The 20,694-nt window shown below is 35.9% G+C and overlaps 1 protein-coding gene across 4 annotated transcripts in view; it reads left to right on the top strand.

The window, feature by feature from the left end:
• Window positions 1-20,694, top strand: part of Bap60 (Brahma-associated protein 60) — a 165,470-nt gene that overhangs the window by 8,597 nt on the left and 136,179 nt on the right. For all 4 annotated transcript variants that reach the window (XM_090372238.1, XM_090372219.1, XM_090372224.1 and 1 more), the window contains one exon: window positions 18,674-18,980. In XM_090372238.1, the coding sequence (XP_090228364.1) occupies window positions 18,681-18,980 (300 nt within the window). In that variant the 5' untranslated portion in view covers window positions 18,674-18,680. The remainder of the gene's footprint in view (window positions 1-18,673; window positions 18,981-20,694) is intronic.

Raw genomic sequence — 20,694 nt, 5'->3', positions numbered from 1 at the left:
TCATGGGTAAGGTTCTAAGATAGCTATCAGGGTGGCTGTAGGGCAGAGGCAGAAGGTTATGATTAACGGTCACTCTTACTCTTCAGATTGGTCTAGCATTAAAAGTGGGGTCTCCCAGGGATCAGTTTTGGGACCATTATTTCTGATTTTCATAAATTACATTGACAGAATAAAAGTGTGATGTCAAAATTTGCAAATGATGTGATGATTGGGACAGTAGTTCAATGATCACTAAGCAGTGCTCCTTCAAGATTATGTAATAGACTTCAAGAATAGTCATAAAAGTGGCAGCTATTTCAATGCAGCAAAATGCAAGAGCTTACACTTGAGAAATAACAACGTTCTCCATACAGTGTAGACAGTGACATAGAAGGCCCATGGCTTATCATATTAATGATTTATCAAGCATTTACTTATCTTTAGAGATATAAGGCAGTTATAAGACTGCAATTGAAATACTGTGTCGAAGTATGGAGACCTTACCTAAAAAAACCATTGAGCTTCTTGCGAGGGTCTAAAGGTGAACAAAGATCTGCAAAAGGGTACCCATATCAGGAAAGACACTAGATATGTATGCTACAGAACTTGACATCCATGCATCTCAGAGGGGGAGGCCCAACTGAAGTCTATAATACTCTGAGAGGGGATAGTTAGTTAAATTAAGGCAAATTTTCACTGTGACTCTCCCACAAGAGAAGTGGCAACTGGTCAGTGTCTGAATTAGATAGTGGAACGAGGGATTTTATGCCTGTTGTCAAGGAGATAAGAAAGAAAGAATTGCTTTGTTTTCCACCTGGCTTGTATGGGACTTTTATACTCGCGGGCCATGGAAACATTAGCTCCAAGCTTCATAAACTAGGTTTATCCCCAACAACATTGTGCTTATGTGGCTGTGAAGAGTTGTTTGTTTGTTATTTGGTTTTTAGGAGCATTAGCAACTAAGGTCATATTGCTCCGGGGATATGCGGTGGTCATTCCCTGACATTTCCGCATCCTCTGTATTTGGTGGTCACGGGCTCGAACCCTGGTCTAATCAAGAAGCGTGTGACTATGCACTGCTGTTGCTGCCCACCTGGCTACGGAAGTGCCACTGTGAAGAGACCGTCAATCATATTCTATTTGGGTGTCATTACTACCAAGATTTTCATGTGGATCTTCATCATGTTGTTCCTGATTTGGACCCGAATAACAGGCCAGCTCTCATTCAGACCCAGACATCTTTTAACGCATTAAACATTTATGTTACAAAAGAATTCAAGAGAATAGATGATCTCAGAGCTCAAATTCCATCTTAATCTCAGGAACTAGAATTCTTTTGTATGATATCAATCTGAATTATACTTTCTGACTTGTGACTGAACCTAATTTAGGTTATAACTCCATTTATGACTGTACTTTGTGTTGTGTTAACATGATGATAACTGAATTCTCTTCATGGAATCGCCCAAGTGGCTGAACTTTTTGTGTTTTTATTAACCTCTGACAGAACTCTATTGTGATAAAGTTTCATTCCCTGAATTTAAAGTTTCTGGTTCTACTCCTGGACTTCCTTGAGTAAACTGTTACCTGGATTTGACTTTATTTGGAACTGTGTACCAAAAACACTCCTGGACTGTCGGTTTTGTATATATGTAAATATAACGAGGGATTTTTGCTCTGCAGCAACTGCTCCCGTCTGGTTTTTGGTTTTCTTACAATTCAGGAGCCCTAAGCTTGTAAATATCTTTGTATCTAGTGATTGCAGATTGATGTTAATCCCAGAGTCTGGGTTGTGATTTGCTAGAGGTTAATCCATAGTTGGAGAAGTGAGTTCCATTTCTCTTCTTTCTTTATTTCCATTATTTTCAAATTCCAAGGCAGATCCCTCTGCTGATTTCCCCCCTTTTCTATCTTTTCCTTCCCCTTCCAGTTCCCATACTTCTTCTTTCTTTTCTTATGTCTCTAATTGGGTTTTCCACGGTCTTTGCCCTGAGTTGACCTAGCATAAGCTAATATTAGTTCTTGACTGCCTCCTCATAGCAGAGATGAGACATGGTGACCAGGCATTGCCGCTTCCTACCTGCTTAGAGCCGGGTACCAGCCGACAACAAAACACATCGTAACACTTACACACCCAGCACACTACATAAAAATGGCCAGTTTTGGCATAAGCATCAACACAAGAATTACAATAGTGGCTAATGGGGAAACCTGGGGTCTGCCACAACAACACATGAATGTCCTGTTACTCTCCCACATTGTACTACTGTAGGTAGGCAAATTATGTGGTTGGTTGATTTAATACCTGCAGAGGGGATGTTGCAATAAATTCTATCAGAGTTTGTCCCTTGTGGGTGCCTGCTCTGTCTTCGGCACACCTATGCCACAGGGCTGACTGGCATTTGACATCAGCACAGACTATTATGTTAGCATTTGGTAACAGTGATATTGCTGTATGAAGGTAACCTTTGTAACATCAGGTCAGTATTTTTAACAACTATTTCTGCTGAAGGGACACCTGTGGTGTGTTCTATGATTTTATAGCTCCTTGGGTATCCTTGAACTCTACCCATATAAGTGTAGGGTTCTTGGAGTACCAAGATATCTATATTTCTTTCTTCCAGTTTGAGTCTAATCTGATCAACAATGTGTGTGTGTGTGCTCTCTGAGCATTCAATTGGACGAAATGTAGAGCCATGATTACTTCCATGTTATTAATTTGACCCATAATTTGTTCTTGATTGCATTAATTTCACCATTTTTAGATAACAGGGGCATTTGGCATTCTTGATGCTATGATGAAATTCAGACATCCTGGCTGATTTGCATGTAGCACACTTAGGCTGTTGGTTTTTGGTATCTTACAATTTTTATATTCATGGCCAGCGATTGCACTGTGGCCACAGACATGTTTTCTGGCTGAAGTCTCTAACAGTATGGCCATATTTATGGCAGTTAAAACATTTTTGTACTGAGAAGTGTTCCCTGAATCTATGACTGATCTGGCCAGCTTAGATCCTCTGCTGTCCTTTCAATATGTTCCAAATCCTGGGTGAGATTTCAGCAGTAATGTTAAGTTGTCCATTTTTCCTGCTTTTGGTTTCTACTCTTTAATTGAAATTCTTGTGCTAGTTCATTAATGGTCATATGGTCTTGAAATTTTTTGTAATAAATGTCAGTCATTAATTCCCTTTCTGGAGTTGACTGTACCACATCAAATATAATTATGTTTTGATTTCGTCCTTTTGGCTTTTCTGGCTCCAGTCCTAAATTTTTTAACTTTTGGATTAGTTTGAATTTTTTCCATATCCTTCTCAATCAGGACTCCATTGTTTCTAGTCTTTCTCATGTTGTTAACTCTGACTTTTAGATGTGGCTTTAACTTTGTTAACACAGTCTCTCTTTCATAGCCTCACTACTTTTTAGTGAGTGAGGAACCAGTCTTTGCTTTTAGGATGATTATATTTGTTTCTTTGGTGGTGGTGGTTTGTTTAGTAGAGATTTGTTTAGATTGTGTAGTTTGTCTTATTATTTGCCTTTGTTACCTGAACATAAATTAATGTATTCATAGTTATGTAGTTCTCTTTTTCTTTTGTTACTGTCTCTAGTTTAGATTTTAAGACTTTTTCCACGTTGAGTTCTATAAGCCTCTCTTCTAGGATTGACTAGCAGTTGACAGTCTGCAGTCAGATGTAATTCTGTTTTTGTGCATGTACTCTTTAAGGAAGTAAAACAAGTTTTACTTCCGCTTTCCAAATCCTCTCTGTGGGACCGCTTTCCAAATCCTCTGTATATTCTTTATTAGGAGTTCTTCATTAACAGAATACTCCCTGAGTATCCTGTTAACCTCAAACTCAGGGAGGTCTACCATATTCTTATCATACATTTATTTCTTTAGATGCTTTTTCAGACATATTTAAGTTTTTTCATCACTTTCTTTATAATATCTATGTTGCGGATGTTTTACTGAGTCCAACAATGCATTATTCTTAGATAGTTTTTAAGTGATGTTTCACCAGTAGTTTTCCCACTAAAAAAAACATTATTATAACTATTCTTAAGTAAAAATATCCAAAAATTTTAGACCTATGAATGGTTTTAAAAACATTATTGGTTACAATAACCTTGTTATCGCTGTAGTGATCATATTGTACTTGAACGCAGAAATCCAAAAATCACTAAAAACACTCTTACCTTGTTTAATTTAAGATCTCTCATCAGTAACTACTGTTACAATATGAAAATCATCCTCGAATATATAGAAAATCTCCAAAACTGCAGTGATCCCGATCGATATCCCTCCACCATATACAATCAAGCGGATCCCCTCTCGTGCACGGTGTCTCACGACGATGTCCACAGGCAAACTCAGTATACTTCTGTAGCAAGACTTAAGTAAACTGAATCCTGTCATAACCATTCTGCCAACTTTTGTATCATCTGCAAACTTGGACAACAAGCTGTATGCACCTTTACTAATAACATTAATATATACTCTAAACCAGTGTTTCCAAAATTGTGTTCCGTGAAGAATTGTAATTAATAATTAAAAAAATAATAAAATAAAATAAATAATTTTGAATATTTGTAGCGTACACCACTTTTGTATCATTCTAATTTTTAACATTATTTTTTTTCGGTTGATATACTGTACTGCCATTGACTAATAATCAAATAGACTGCGGATCACTATATTTTGGTGGGCTTTGCATACAGAAGTATGCATAGAGGTAATGACATCTACGAAAAAGTAGGAATGTAGTGATCTAATATGCCATTCGTATGCGATTTAACAGAGAGTACATGGGTTGAGGGAGAGAGAAAGTGAACCGATATCATGCATCGTTCGGGTAGATGACACAAAGTAACATTCCGCTGACATGTTCTTGCATGCTGTGCAGTGCGGACTGTCTCCCCAATTGCGAGATTAGTTCTGTAATAGTGAGGAAAACTAGTAAGCATAACTAAACTCACTTCCTTGTATAAATATTTTTTTGATAATTATCAGTATTTCGAAATATTATTATTAAAATAAATGACCATGGATTTGTGATTGAAAAAAGGAACTTTAAAGCGAGAAGCAAATACGTCTAGTAGTGCTCGATGAAAACGAACACAATATTATCACACTTCAACGTGAGGTTGAACAATCGCAGCCTTTTGCTCCTCAAAAATCCAAAGTAAAAAAACAAGAACCAACTAATAAATGACCAAAAAAAAAGTATGATGGCAGTTGTTTGAATTTCAGCTTTACATGTGTTGGAAATAAAGATGCTCCTGATGCACAGTACGTCATATGTAATAAAATATTAGCAAACAGTTCTTTGGCTCCAGCTAAACTTGTGTTCCATAAATATATAAGCTAAACTTTTCATCTCACAATATATTGTGAGATGAAAAGTGTTCCGTGACTAAAAAAAGTTTGGGAAACGCTGCTGTAAACAGTGGGTTACCCAGCACTGAAACCTGAGGAACTCTGCTAATAATATTAGTCCAAGAAGAGCAGTATCCATTTATAACCTTATGGCTGTCACCAGACATTCTCTCAGGTATATAAAGCTGGGCTTGCTACTTGGGAGTCAAAAACACAGATGGAACTGATATTCAGGTGGCACTCAAGTCAAGTGGACTTAATTTCAGCAAAGTCCGGTCAGTCTGCGACCAGACTTTGCTGAAAAGCCAAATTGTCTGTTTGCGCCTTCACAATGGTGGGACTGTTAGTAACCCCATGTGCAAGTCCTAAATTACAGTGCCTAGTATACACTTGTGGTGACCACCCAGGTACAAATCAACATATGCAAGCGTTGAGATATGGCACACTGCATAGAATTCCACCCTTCTGTGTTACCAATCAATACTAGGTGGTAGATGACTCTCATCAACTGGTGAAATACCAACCCCTTCTTTTCCATCATGCAGTACCATAGATGTCTTTCGAGGTTATAATGGACATCACGACAAGGTCTGATCTTCTTTGCATTTCGACAATACAGCTCTAAAACTGTCCAAAGGCAAGACAGCCAATAGTCCATTGGGAACAAACCTATTGGAGACTTCCAGATCATCTAGTGTATAATCTCGCTGCCTTTACTCTGGCAGATAGTTACTGGAGGAAGTCTGAGTAGTGTATAATCTCGCTGCCTTTACTCTGGCAGATAGTTACTGGAGGAAGTCTGAGTAGTGTATAATGGCATATACAAAAATTTTATTACTTCATACATGTCCTTCCCACCTTTTTTTACTACTGAATACATCGTGAATTATCAAACTAATAGAACAGACTTATCTGCAAAAAAATCTTAACCTCCCAAAAACATTTCCTCATTCATTTCAGTGAAATCCATTTCCACTAAGTGGTGATTTCAATGTTCACAACTCCAGCTGGCTTCCGTTTTCTAGTCACACACACCTAACTGTTGAAATGCTGAGGTTTTGCAATTACTAATGACCTCGCACAGATTGTTCGTATGCCTACCAGAATACCAGACAACACACTTGATATTTTTCTCACAAACAGCCCTTCTAAGTACATGGTTGAGGTGATTAGTCCTCTAGGTACCTCAGATCACAACTTTGTGATGGTCTCTTCTCAAATGGAGGCTTTCCTCTATTGGCCATTCTCAACTTCTTGTGTGGCATTAGCATTAGCAAAGGCAAATGATACAAGAAAGCAAGCTTATATAGCATCAGCCAAAAAAACAAAACAAAAAAACCCCCTTATTTCACCCATCCACTCGCTCCAAATGTTTGTCAAGTTCTGCCTTGAATCTATTTAAGCTATCAACTTCTACAACGACAGATGGAAGTTTGTTCCATCAATCAACCACCCGCTGGCTAAAGGAAAACTTCCGCACATCTATCCTACAACCTTCTTTCCTCAATTTAAATTTATGCCTTCTCAGACGATTATTCTGAGCAAGAGAAAGAATCCCAACCGCATTGAGCATGCTCAAACCATTCAAGGCTTTATACACCTCAATCAGATTACCTCGCAGGTGCCTAGTCTCCAGACACTAATTTTCAAAACTTAAGCCTTTCTTCGTAAGAGCAGCCCTTTGTTCCATTCACTAATCTTGTTGCTCTTCTCTGTACTCGTTCCAACAGCTCTACATCCTTCTTAAAATGAGGCCTCCAGACCTGTACACAGTACTCAAGATGTGACCTGACCATTGCCTTATACAAGGGGATAATCACCTCCTTATCCCTGCTAGAAAAATTCCTGTATCTCATTGACAAGACAGCATGAGCTACTCTTGCAGACCGTCTACACCGCTCAGAAAACTTCATATCTGCCTGCACAATTACCCCCAGGTCCTTTTCATTCTCTATCACTGTCAGTGTGGTACCACATTACAAGAATGCCAAATGGCATGATCTGTGAGATTTCCTTTCCTTGATCAGATTACTGTCTCAAATCTTCTGCTGTTAATGTTTGCTTGGATCGCATCCGTGAAATTATTCTTGTAGGGATGAAATCTTCATTCCACCTTAAAATCTCATCCTTTATCTAAACCTTGGTTTTCCAATAAATGTGCTAAGGCTATTCAAGATAAGAATGTTACATATCGCAGTTGGCTTGTATCTAAATCTCAAGGTTTAACGGAGATTGCAATTTTCCGAGTTTGCTTGCAACATAAACTTGCATTATTTGTAAAGCAGTTATTAATCAGTGCAAACTAGATTTCGAATAGGCTAAGAGTAGAAAACTTGCTCCTTGTCCAAATGGTAGCTGTTGGCTGCAACTTTTGTCCATCTCTCAAAACCAGATAGTTCTATTGCCACTTCAGCCAAAGATAAAGCTAACCTGCTAGCATCCTACTTTTCTTCTGACTCATGTATTGATGATCATGCTAGACCACCTCCTACCATTCTCAATACACTGCACTCAATGCCTCCTGTAGTCTTCTATCAAAAGGATGTCAGAAGGATTTTGAACAATCTTAATTCTAAGAAAACTCATTCCTGCCTTATCTCGCAAAAAGAATTTTTCAGCTCCTGTGCTTATCTTCAGTCAAACTCCGATTTCTAGGCAAGATCATATATCTCTATTAGGGATTATCCTGACTTTTAATCTCTCTTGGTATAAGCACAATACAAATTGCTTCTTCAATCACACTCTGATCTCTTGGTATAAGCACAATTACAAATATTCCTTCTTATGCATCTAAAAAACTAGTTTTCTTTTGCTCTCATCATTATATTTCTGCCAAACAGCTGTTCACGCTGTACAAATTGCAAATCTGTCCTACCATGGAATATTTTTCCCACATATGGGGCAGTTCCCCCCCCCCCCCAAAGCCTCTTTTAGGCTTCTAGATTCCATTCAAAAGAGGGCATTTAGGTTAATTAATGACTCGTTTCTAACAAAGTCTCTCCACTCTGTCTCATAGCTGTTCTGTTTCTGTTGCATGCCTTTTCTGTAGATACTTCCATGGGCACTGTTCTTCTGAATTGGCTTCTGTAATTCCCAGTCTGAACACATACTGCAACCGGTCAACATCCATTTACTGCTCAACTTCAAACTCACAGAATCAGCTTTTCTTCTTCCTCATTTATTCAATCAACTTCCATTTTCTGGAACAACCTCCATTCATAAGTATTTCCTGAAAATTTTAATCTGCAGATATTTAAGTTTAATGTCAACAGGTATCTTCTTTTATCTTCTCAACCCATGCATGGTACTAAGTACTATAGACTCTAATAACTCTTATGCCTGGGGGTTCTCATAAAAAATATATAACCGCACTCTAGTCTTCTAACATTCAACCATCCCTTTAATCATAGCATTAACTTTCTTTTAAAGCCACACTGCTTTAATTTATGTAGCAGTCTTTCATGTGGAACAGTGTCAAAAGTTTTACTGAAATCTAAGTATATGATGTCAAATTATTTGCATACAGTTCCTTTGTTACTCCATCATAATTGCTAATCAGATTAGTCAGACAGAATCCCACTTTAACAAATCCATGCTGTGGGTTTAAAATGGTCCTACAATACCTTTTAACCCCTAGAACAGAAGCTAAGTTTGAAGAGCTGTAATTGCTCATGTCATGCCCTTGAATCCAAGGATGCGCTCATAATTACCTCTTTTGCTGCTTCTTTTAATATAACTAGATAGATCTCAGATGCACTTTCCTTATTTACTTTTAGCTTCAGCAGTTTTTCTTCTACTTTTTTTCTAGTTATAACAAAATCATTTAGCTTCCACTTATAACTTGGTGTATTTCTGATGTTCCCAACCCTAAAAATTTCTTCACATGTGAATGTTGATGCAAAATGTTTATTTGTTAGCAACCCTAACAGGATTATCAGTAGTCATGCCATTTATATCTAGTAAGCCTATGTTGTTCATTCCTTTCCTTCTAGTGTTAGCATAAGCAGAGAATTCTTTGCTATTTTTCTTTGCATTCTTAGTGAAGGACTTCTTATAAAATGTCTTAGGTTGCCTAACACACCCTTAGTGCCCTGATTGCAGACTAGTTCTGTTGCCTGTAAATAAACTGTGAGCAGACACAATTTGGCCTCAATAGCCCTTGTGTTGTTAATCCCAATAATTACAACAGCAGACTAGTTTGTGCTTGCTTTAGGATTCCATGTCCCCTATTAATTTATAATCACATCATTTTTCTTCTTTTGGCACTAGTGTCATCAGTTCATCTGACATCCATATAGATCTAGACCTCAAACTATCTTTTAGTTGGTATATAAAAAGCTTAGTAGCATCTATGATTACTTCCCTGAATGCTTCCCATTTAGTATTTGCAGTTGGTAACATTATCAGTTTGATCCTACTGAAAGGAATTTATAAACAGTCTGAGACCACTGTAGTTGCCTTTACAAAAGCAAAATCCCTTACCCTTGATAGAGTTATATCTTGGTATAAGTCCTCCATAGCCAAGTGGTCATGAGTGGGAGTGCAGTAGCACATGCTCTTTGAGTATAAAAACTGCAACCCTTATCAATCCACTGCAGGATGGAAGCCTCCTCAACAATTCATGCTGAGGGAAATGGACCATAATCTGCCACGCTGGTCCAGTGCGGGTTGGAAGAGTGACCGTATTTAGCAGTCAGAGGCTTGAACCCCGGTCTACTCAAAGAGCGTGTGCTACTGCACTCCTGCTCCTGACTGCTAAATATGGTTGATCTGTCAACTCGCCCTGGACCAGCGTGGCAGATTATGGTCCATTTCCCTCAACGCAAATTGTTGAGGAGGCTTTCATCCTGCAGTGGGTTGATAATGGCTGCAGTTAACTTTTTACTTTACTTTGTATCCCCCAACAATATTATATTCTGATCACTGCCACCTAGTAGTTCCTTTATATGGATAATCTTAAATCATGATGAGTCGCCTTCCTGATAATCAGATCAAGAATGTTGCTCTCTGACATGCTGGTGTAGAAAACAGTCATCCAGTAAAAATGTTTCTATTCTGAGAGTGACCAGCTCCCAAATTTTAGTCAGTATCTGGAAAGGTTAAATTCTCCATTATAAGACATTCTGATTTATTTTCCCACTCTATTTGTCTATATAGTTGAGGCATGTTAGATTTTTAGTCTTAAACATTATTTCATTCTTAATTTTTATTATTGAATTAATCAGATTTTTTCTTTGATTAATAGAAGTGAAAAGTACATAACAAATTTTCTTATCAATTAATTACTAATTGATTAACTAATAATATATAAAGATTTCTTTTCACTGTACATATCTTGCATAGTATTTTGCTCAGCATTTAATGTTTTTAAATACTTATTTCTTCATGGATCTTTTGTGATTTAATAATTTAAAAAAAAAAAAAAAAAAAGCATGTACATCGGATCATAGTGTGCAGTCAACATTTTTGAGATAATCCTTGAATTATATATTTAATAAACTGATAATAAAATGAACAAGCTCATAAAAAAAAAAACAACCTTGTATGCACAAACTTGAGAATATTTCTTTTCTATGCATCTATCTTATTGCCTATTCATTCCTCCAATGAGCATAATATCCAGTGCTTCAGCTACCTTACATAATAAATGGATCATGTCTTTTTATTAAATACTATACTGTATAATGGATGGTCTTTAGTGAAATGTATGAAAAAATAAAGAATAATTGCTGTATTTCTGAAATATGCAGACAGACAGAAATGGTTAAGACAATAGACATTTTTTTCATATGCAAACATGCCTAATAAGCAAAACTGGAAGTTAGTAATTTTGTGTATCTAGGAACAGTCTTCGATTAATGGAAGAATAGACATGAAAATAAACAATGGAATAAATAAAGCAGGAAGTGTAGAAAGCCACATAAACAGATTCATTGAGGGACAAAAAAATTAAATGTTTAATAATACAGTTTTTAAACTTATTTTAACCATTGGAGCAGAAAGTTGTAAAAAAAAAGAAAAAGTTGTAAAAATATAGTAAAAAATAAATGAACCACCAATCAGATATAATCTTCAATAATGAGAGTGTTTAAGAAAAATAAATTAAACTAACAGATGGAACAAATAACAAGACCATATTACAAATGAAGAAATAGGAATCTTGGGGTAGCAAAAACATGGAACTAAAAAGGAAAGTGAAACAAACTTAAGATGGTATTGGTATGTAGAAAAGATGGGAGAAGAAAGATCAACTAAACAGATATTTGAAGCAAAGATGAATGTTGATAGTCAAAGAGATAGACAAAACTTAAAATGTGGATTAATATTGCGAAGTAAGCATTAAGAGAGAGAAGAGTGCTTACTTTGACTAAGCTTAGAGATCCGATAAGAAAGAATGTAGAAATATAGTGAATGGAAGGTTAATGAACTAAAAAGATTGTATAGTTGTACTGACATAGTGACCTGTAGACCCATTGAGTGTAACAGAATTGGATGATGATAATTCAGATATTTTTTAAGTGCTAATTTCAGTAAAATTGTTTTGCTTTGATTATGCTTTCCTAACATAGTTGAAATTAAAGGATTAGAACCATCTATGCACATCTTGATTTCTTTTTGACAATTTGTTAAGTCTCACAATCGATGGAGCTGAGGAAAGAACAAGACCTATTTCATCATGGCCTTCTCCAGTCTCAAAGAATTTCAAAATCTGCAATTTATCTTGAAAGAAAATGAAATGCTTTTGTTTCACTTTCTAGGACTCTGATATTTCATATAATGAGCCATGATTCATTCTTTTCAACATCAAAGATACTCACAGATTAATAGATTAACAGTAGCTGCAGGCAGAGGTGAAAGTGATTCTTGCACTGCTTCTATTGGAATGAGCATTGCCTGGAAAGCAAGGTGCTGGGGATTTAAAAACTACTGGGAGTCATCATGGAACAAGTGAATACGTAGGCTAAGTTAGGGTAACTAAGAGTAAGAATATAGATGCATGTATACTTGCATGTACACCAATACTAGGACTATAGTAAATAAATTTGATGAATTTTGAGATGCTGATCAAAACATCAAAGGCAGATAATGTTGGGATATCAGAAACTTGGTGTCACACAGATATAAGGAATGCAGAATTGGAATTTGGGGAGTAAAATGTGTGCAGAAAGGGTAGGAAGGGAGGAGGGGATATACTGTTAGTTAAGAAATAAAATCTAAGGAAGTGCATCCAGTTGACATAGTTGGACAGTGCAATGTTGAGTCAGTCTGATGTGACATAAGTTCTGGGAAAGCAAAAATGAGAGCAGGAGTGTTATAGGCCTAATCACTGTAATGAATACAACAATTGTTTGTTGTATTCACTCTAATGAATACAACAAACAATTGTGCACAGAAATAGTGGGCTGGTAAATCAGAATGTCTTATAATGGGGGATTTTAATTCCCAGATATTGACTGGAACTTGTGCATTGGTCACTTGCACACTAGCAAGACTTTTGTGGATTTATTGATTGATGATAAGTTTTCTGCAGCAGCATGTTCGAGAGGCAACCAGGGAGAGAGGCGCCTCCGTAGCCAGGTGGGAAGGAGCAGCAGTGCGTAGTACATGCTTCTTGATTAGACCAGGGTTCGAACCCGTCACCACCAAATACGGAGGATGCGGAAAGGTCAAGGATTGACCACCACATATCCCGGAGCAATGTGGCCTTAGTTGCTAATGCCCCTAAAAACCAAATAACAAACAAACCAGGGAGAGTAATACTATTGATCTGCTTATCAGCAGTGATTTTTCATGCATCAAGAATCAGCAGATAAAGGAACCACTATGTGTCAATGATCACAGTGTACTGATGTGTGAGTTACTTAAAGATGTAGGCGCCTCTGTAGCCAGGTGGGAAGGAGCAGCAGTGCGTAGCATACGCTTCTTGATTAGACTGGAGTTCGAGCCCGTCACCACCAAATATGGAGGATGGGAAAAGTCAGGGAATGACCACCGCATATCCCAGAGAAATATGGCCTTAGTTGCTAATGCTCCTAAAAACCAAATAACAAACAAACTTAAAGATGTAACTACCATCAGGAGTAAAGGGAAGGGTTTTTGCTTCCATAAGGTGACTACAGTGGTCTTAGATAGTTTTCAAATTCTATACAGTGGGACCAACTGATGATGTTACCAATGGCAAATTCCAAATGGGAAGCATTCAAGGAATTAATCTTGGAAGCTACTAGCCATTTCATACCAACTAAGTAACACTGTTTGAGATTTAGGCCTAAATGGATGTCAGATGAACTAATGAAACTTATGGCAGAGAACAAAAATGCATGTGATGCGTATAAATTATCAGGCGACACAGAAGCCTATGGTAGATATAAGCCAGTCTGTAATCAAATCACAAAGGAGGTTAGGAAAGCGAAGGCAGATTACGAGAAATCTTTGGCAAAGGTTGCAAAGAAAAACAGCAAAGATTTCTTTATTTATGTAAACTCTAGAACAGGGGTCGCCAAACTTCTTTGATCGTCGACCCCTTCAAGAGTTTCTTGACTTTTTATCGACCCCCTCTATTTTACTATTACGTAATTATAATAGGACAAGCAAAAAAGATGCTTGTGTGAGTTTTTAGATTGTTTATTTTATAGTTAGTGTTTATTGTATGTATAATATAGTATATATTATTATATTGGCTTAACGTCAAAGGGATACGTTTTTGTTTTTGACGTACTTCTTAACATTACATATATGATAGGAGGGATAAATAATTTATAAAATATAAAATTTAATTTAGATAGTGAAATAACAATAATACAATCTTCCTTATATATATGAAAATAAGACTTTTATTAACTTAGTATACAATTTACTAACGTTGTCAATGTGAAGGGTGTGCTTTGTGACTCTTGACCAGATTAGCAATGTTGGGTTCAAAATTAGTAAGTTTCAGCCTTAAATCACCACAGAATTCTATATCTAGCTTATTTCTTTATTTTGTTAAAATGGAATTAACATGGCTGAAACCAGTTTCAACCATGTACGAGCTTGGAAATGCAAGCAAAAAGGGGAATACCACTTCAGAAAGTTTTGGATATTTTTCTGCAACATTTATATTCATCCAAAAGTAACTTAAAGTCCTATTTTTAAAAATTTTGAATTGTCATTCAGGATGGAGGCAATCCAAGTTAACCAAATTAAATATTACCTGTACAATGATGTCTTATATTTTTCTATCGACCCCAAACAATGTTATATTGACCCCTGGGGGTCGATATCAACCACTGCTCTAGTAGGAAAGAATGAATCAGATTGGTCCACTTGATAGTGATGGTCCTGCTGAAGTAGCTGACAAACTGAATGATTATTTTGTATCTACATTCACACATGAAAAAATCTGTAAGGAAGTGTAGGCCAGAAGTTTATCAAACTCTAACAGATTTTGTAATAATAACTCTAAATGCTTTTGTAATAACTGAGAGCAAAGTGGAGGAAAAATTGTGGAATTTAAATATAAGAAAGGCACCTGGGGTGGATGGAATCTATCCAGTTAAATTATAGGAGGCAGCAAAGGAAGTAAGCAAACCCTTAGCCATAATTATGAGAGCATCCTTGGATTCAGGGGAGGTCTCCACAGACTGGAGTTGTGCAGATGTATCCCCAGTTCACAAATGGAGATCAAAGGGTGACAAGAGTAATTACAGACCTGTTAGTTTAACTTCTGTTCCGGAGAAAATAATAGAATCACTGGTTAAAGAAAGATTGCGGGATCATCTAGACAAGGCTGCAGTTATAGGTCAGTCACAGCATGGGTTTGTTAAGGGGAAGTCTTGTCTGACCAATTTGATTTGATACTACAGTGTGATCACAAAGGAACTGGATGCAAAAAATAATTTTGATATCATATACTTGGATTTCAGGAAAGCTTTTGATACTGTTGGACATCTATACTGCTGTATAGATTGAAGCAGTATGACATTATGGGCAATTTGCTGCTATTGATAATTAATTGACACTGTCTTTGTGGACTAACGTTATTAGTGCAGTCTCCCAGGGTTTGTTGTTGGGCTAATTGTTGTTTTCTATATTTATTTATTAATGATATTAATGAAGGTATATCAGGTGTAATATCCAAGTTTGCATACAATACAATGGTTGGTAGTGTTGTTAATGAAAGTAATGACAGTACACTACTGCAACAGGATCTAGAAAAGTTGGGCAGATGGGCTGAGAGGTGGCAACTGAAGTTTAACATTGACAAATGCAAAGTACTGCATATGGGTAGCAGTAACCCCAGAGTAACACACCAACTGTGCAGTACTACACTCAGGATAGTGGAGAATGAAAAAAACCTATGGGTAATTGTGTAGTCAGATGTGAAGTTTTCTGAGCAGTACAGACAGGCTGTCAGAGCTGCTCATGGGATCTTGTCAGTGAATTTTGCTAGTAGAGATAAGGAGGTGATTACAGTAAGTCCCAGTTACGTAAGTTATGACTTAAGAAATTTTTTTCACTCAAATTTTTTTTTTTTTACGTAAGTTTGGACTTAGGAAATTTTTTTCACTCAATTTTTTTTTTTTTTTTTTTTTTTTTTTTAGGATTGTAAAATGGAAAACAGTAAAAAAAAAATAATAAGCAGTCAATAACGATGAACACGGCACACACAAATTGCACAAGTGAGATAAGGAGTAACAAGCTTAAAAATAGGAATAAAGAGAAGATTCTGAAAATTTATTTATTTTTTTTTTATTACTGTAGATTTCAGTGAAGGGGGCACACACTTCACCATAATAATATAAAAATCCACAGAATTCCAGCTATCGGTATTATCGCAAATACAATAAGATCGAGTTTATTACCCATTTGTCTTTATTGTTTTATGGTAGTGACCTCCAGAAATATGCTTTAGTAAAATGTGAGAATGTGAGCTCTCGTGAGGTGATAATAGTGTTTCCGCCTTAACCCTGTGAAATTGTTTACAGAAAATTTCATTTTGACTGTTATCATGGTGCCGACTAAAAGAATAAGTGACAGCACTACTAGTAAATCTACCAAGAAAAGGAAAGCGATCGGTTTGGATCAGTGCTGATGGGATTCTTCCTCTTGCTCAGATTACGCACTTGAGGGGCCATAAATTCAAATTGAGCAAAGACAGTTGCTGAATAGATGTGTGGAAATTTGCGTTTAGGCAACGGGTGGTTGATTGCTGGAAGAAACTTCAATCTGTCATTGTGGAAGTTGATAGCTTAAATAAATTCAAGGAAGAACTGGACAAACTTTTGGAGTGAATGAATAGATAAAATGGGAAGGGTTTTTTTTTTTTTTTTGGCTGATGCCATATAAGTTTGTTTTCTTGCATCGTATGGCTCTACTAATGCTAATGCTATTAATTAAAACTGTTGACATCTTGGAAAGAAGTCTGTAAATGTATTATACATTATAAATTGAAAAGTGGAAAAACAATCTGTAACAAAAAATTTTTCTTGAACATGGTGACTGGACTAAAATCATTGCAGATCATTGTCTTGCAAGTACCCCCACATATTGGGTTTGGGGCGGTGGACTGGACTGGATTGAGAAATCATGTAGGACACTACCATAAGCCTATACATGATGCGAACAAGCAAATTTAAATGTAGAATCATAATATATGAGCATAAAACCAAAGCAAGCAGTATGTAGTAAGGTATTTTTGTAATTATTATTATTTGTCTGTTTTCTGAGTTTTCAATGTTTTAACTTCTAATTGTCAGTTGCACAGTTGTATCCAAATTTTAATTAAGATTTATAACTTACTATTTCTTGTTAGTCCTGTTGTGTGTGACTTTTTATAATACCAAGTACTTATCACAGATACCAAGTTAGGCAAACTATCCGGCTGCCTTTTTTTTTTTTTTTTGCATTAACTGTAAATTATCTATTTGTAACAAAACAAAGTCTGATTACAGTATATTGTAAATAGATAATACTCTTTATAAGTTTTGGACCAAAAGGTAATGAAAGCAATTGCAGATTTAAATATGAACCATTCAGCTATTTTCTCTCTCACACAATTTTGCTGTTAATGGTACACCTGAAAATAGAACTACCCAAACAGCCTTATTTCATTAATGAAATTAGTATTAGTATTACCCACATGGTGCAAGGAAGTCTGTGGCTTATGCTGCACCAGCTAAAAAAAAATTAAATTAAAAAAATAAAAATAAAATAATAATAAATAATGAAAAAATAAAATAAAATAATAATAAATAACGAAAAAATAAAATAATAATAAATAACAAAAAAATAAAATAAAATAATAATACTCTTAATTAATAAATAAGAGAAAAGGAAATGGACAACCCAAGTGTTTCCCCTCCTCCTGTAGGTAATTATCCAGCTGACCTTTGAATTTCCCCAAACTGTCAGCCACTATCACCCATGTAAGTAACTTATTCCAGTAATTTATAACTAATAAAATAGTTATAATTTAATTTATATCCAGTAGTTTATAAATAGTGTATGGCAAGGCAGAAAAAACTATTATAGTTCATTTGAAAACAATTCACCTTGAATTAAGCATATTCTTTTTATTTTAACAAAACTTACCTTGATTATCCCCACCAACCACACCATTGAACATCGGAATTCCTAATCATATTTCCACCCAGCTGAGTTAACTCAGCACAGGTGGGCCCAGTTACATCACTGGATATTGTGAATTTTTTTTTTTTTTTTTGTGTACTTTCCAGGTAAGCAATCTTTCAGTAGTAGCAATCTTCAGTCTTCCATTGTTAGCTTAGCTGAAATTGTACAAAAATATATTGTGCTTATTTTTTGTTTTTCTTTTTCTTTATTTTTTATAATACCAAGTACTTATTACAGATACCAAGTTGGGCAAACTATCCTGTGCTGCCTTTTTTTTTTTTTTTATATTCATGTCTGTCTATATTCATGTTGAATATCAGAAGTTAAATTTTGGTTTTATTGAATGAAATTTGATGAATTTCCATGTCCAGTAGATAGCTGGGGTTTTTTTAAGTTATCAACTATTATTTGTCTGTAATTATGCAGAAGTGCATATTCCTAAACGAATGGGAATTTTGTTTCGTCCTTTTCTGTAATTCATTGTACAAAATCAGTAAATTGTAACAGATTCTCAAATAATTTATATTATTTCCTTATTTTCCTAATTTATTGCACTATATCAGAAATGCATAAGAGGCCAACTAATTCTTACATTATATTCATATTAATCATTCTTTTTGCTGACTACTTATTATTCCTGCCAGCAATAATATTTTTTCATGGATCTTTATATAATCATGATTTATTGTAATGCATTTATTTGTACAGCTTTTAGATGGCTAACAACATGAACAGAGTTTATCCTGTACCACCTCCACCTTCTGCAGCTCCAGGAGCTCCTTCCCCTGTAACAGCATCTGGACCACCTCAGCCTGTTCCAGTTCCTCCACCTGGTCCTGCCCCACCTCCTACACCCACTGGTTCCCAAGTTCCTCCTCCTGCTTCTGTACCGCCCTTAGGACCAGCTCCTCCACCTCCTGGTCCTGGTATGAGGCCTCCTGATAGGCCAATGCAGATGCAGCATGTTCCTTCACCAGCCGCTAGACAGTACGGTACTCCAACTCCAGGATATCAGGTGTGAACTGATGTTCTTTAATCACTGCTCAGAGAATATAATTATATTTACTTTTACATTTTGGATGGTACACTTCCCCACAGCACATTGGACTGCACCAAAAAACTATGTATATACAGGGTATGTCCAAAAAGATGTCCCAGTTCTAATTTTATATACGGAGGGTTCCACTTATAAAAATCATTAGTTAATTGAATCAGCTGTTTTATTGACCGAAAATCCTTCCCTTATCGTAATCATGATTTCAGTTTGTTGGATCAAAAAGATGATGGGGTGATATGATTCAGGATTTTTTTTTTTTTTTTTTCTTCTTTTTAATTTTATTGGACTACCTTCTGTTCACTGAATGGCAACAGTACACATAAACAAAAAGCACACAAACACTTCCAACAATCAAGTGATCTGATACACACGAATTATTGCACTGTGTGTAATCTTGTTGTAGAGAATATCAAACAAATATTTACTGCACATCTATGAGAAGTGGTTGTGTGATAAATGGACTGGACTTGACTGTATTGTACAGTAATGGGTTAATTTTAGATTACTGTTGATAGTGCTCATTTCAAAAATTGCATTTTCTAATTTTTGATTAATTCTTTATTATTCAGTGGGTGTTGTAAGTTGTGTCGCTTAAAACATTAAAATAGATATTTGATATTTAAAATTCGTTTAAATGTACTGTATATATTTTATGTAGAAACTTTAAAATCAAAAAAGTTTTAAATGTAAGAAGCAAAACCAATGAAAGGATTTAAGTGTGGCTGTGAAATTTAAAAAAAAAAAAGAAAAAGAATTATCTCATCTATGAAGCCTCCATGGAGTTTGTTGGCATATCATAAAACTACTCTATGCAAGATCCTAAAAATAGCACAATAAGTGATCCACTTATAGTTCCTCTAATCAAAATTGCAGTAGAAAAAGAAAATGCCAGGAAAAAGTGGTCTGTGCAGATTTTTCAAAAATAACTAAAATTTTAAAAATAAATAATTGGAGAGGGACTAAGTGATCAGGTAACAGTTCTGGTTACATGCAATATGGCAGATACTGATAAAAAAAACAAAAAAAGCTGCTGGTTATAGGAAAATTAAAAACTCCATATTGTTTGAGGTGTGTCATTATTTCGCAAGATTATTTAATGAAAAAAATTTCAAGCCTATAGGCCAGTAAGGCTCCTGGTGTTGATGAAATATACCCTATAATCTTAAGGGAGGTGGCAAGTGAGTGCATTGAACCATTGAGGCTAATTATGCGAGCATCACTAGACTCTGGGGAGATTCCCTTGGATTGGAAAAGTGCCAGTGCATCTCCCATACATAAGGGTGGCTCTAAGAGTGAAGTGGGAAATTATCGACCTGTCAGTCTGACTTCAGTGGTAGGGAAAATCATGGAGGCAATGATCAAGGGTGGAATTCAGGATCATTTGGATCGAATTGAAATTCTCAAGGATACTCAGCATGGTTTTGTAAAGGGAAATCATGTTTAACAAATCTGGTTCGCTATTTTGAAAGGGTCACTCACGAGCTGGATTTAGGGAATAATTTCGATATTGTTTATTTAGATTTCAGCAAAGCTGTTGACTCACTCCCACATGAGCGGTTGCTTTATAAGCTGGAACAGGTTGGAATCACTGAAAAAATTCTTAGATGGATAGCAGGATGGCTTCAGGGCAGAGGGTTGTGATAAATGGCTATTCCTGAGATTGGGTTGATGT

The sequence above is a fragment of the Mastigoproctus giganteus genome, chromosome 1 (assembly GCF_048544385.1).
Source record: "Mastigoproctus giganteus isolate SK-2022 chromosome 1, ASM4854438v1, whole genome shotgun sequence".
Classification (NCBI taxonomy): Eukaryota; Metazoa; Arthropoda; class Arachnida; order Uropygi; family Thelyphonidae; genus Mastigoproctus; species Mastigoproctus giganteus.
Note: the sequence above shows the minus strand (reverse complement) of the source record. Positions and strands in the feature narration are given on the sequence as shown.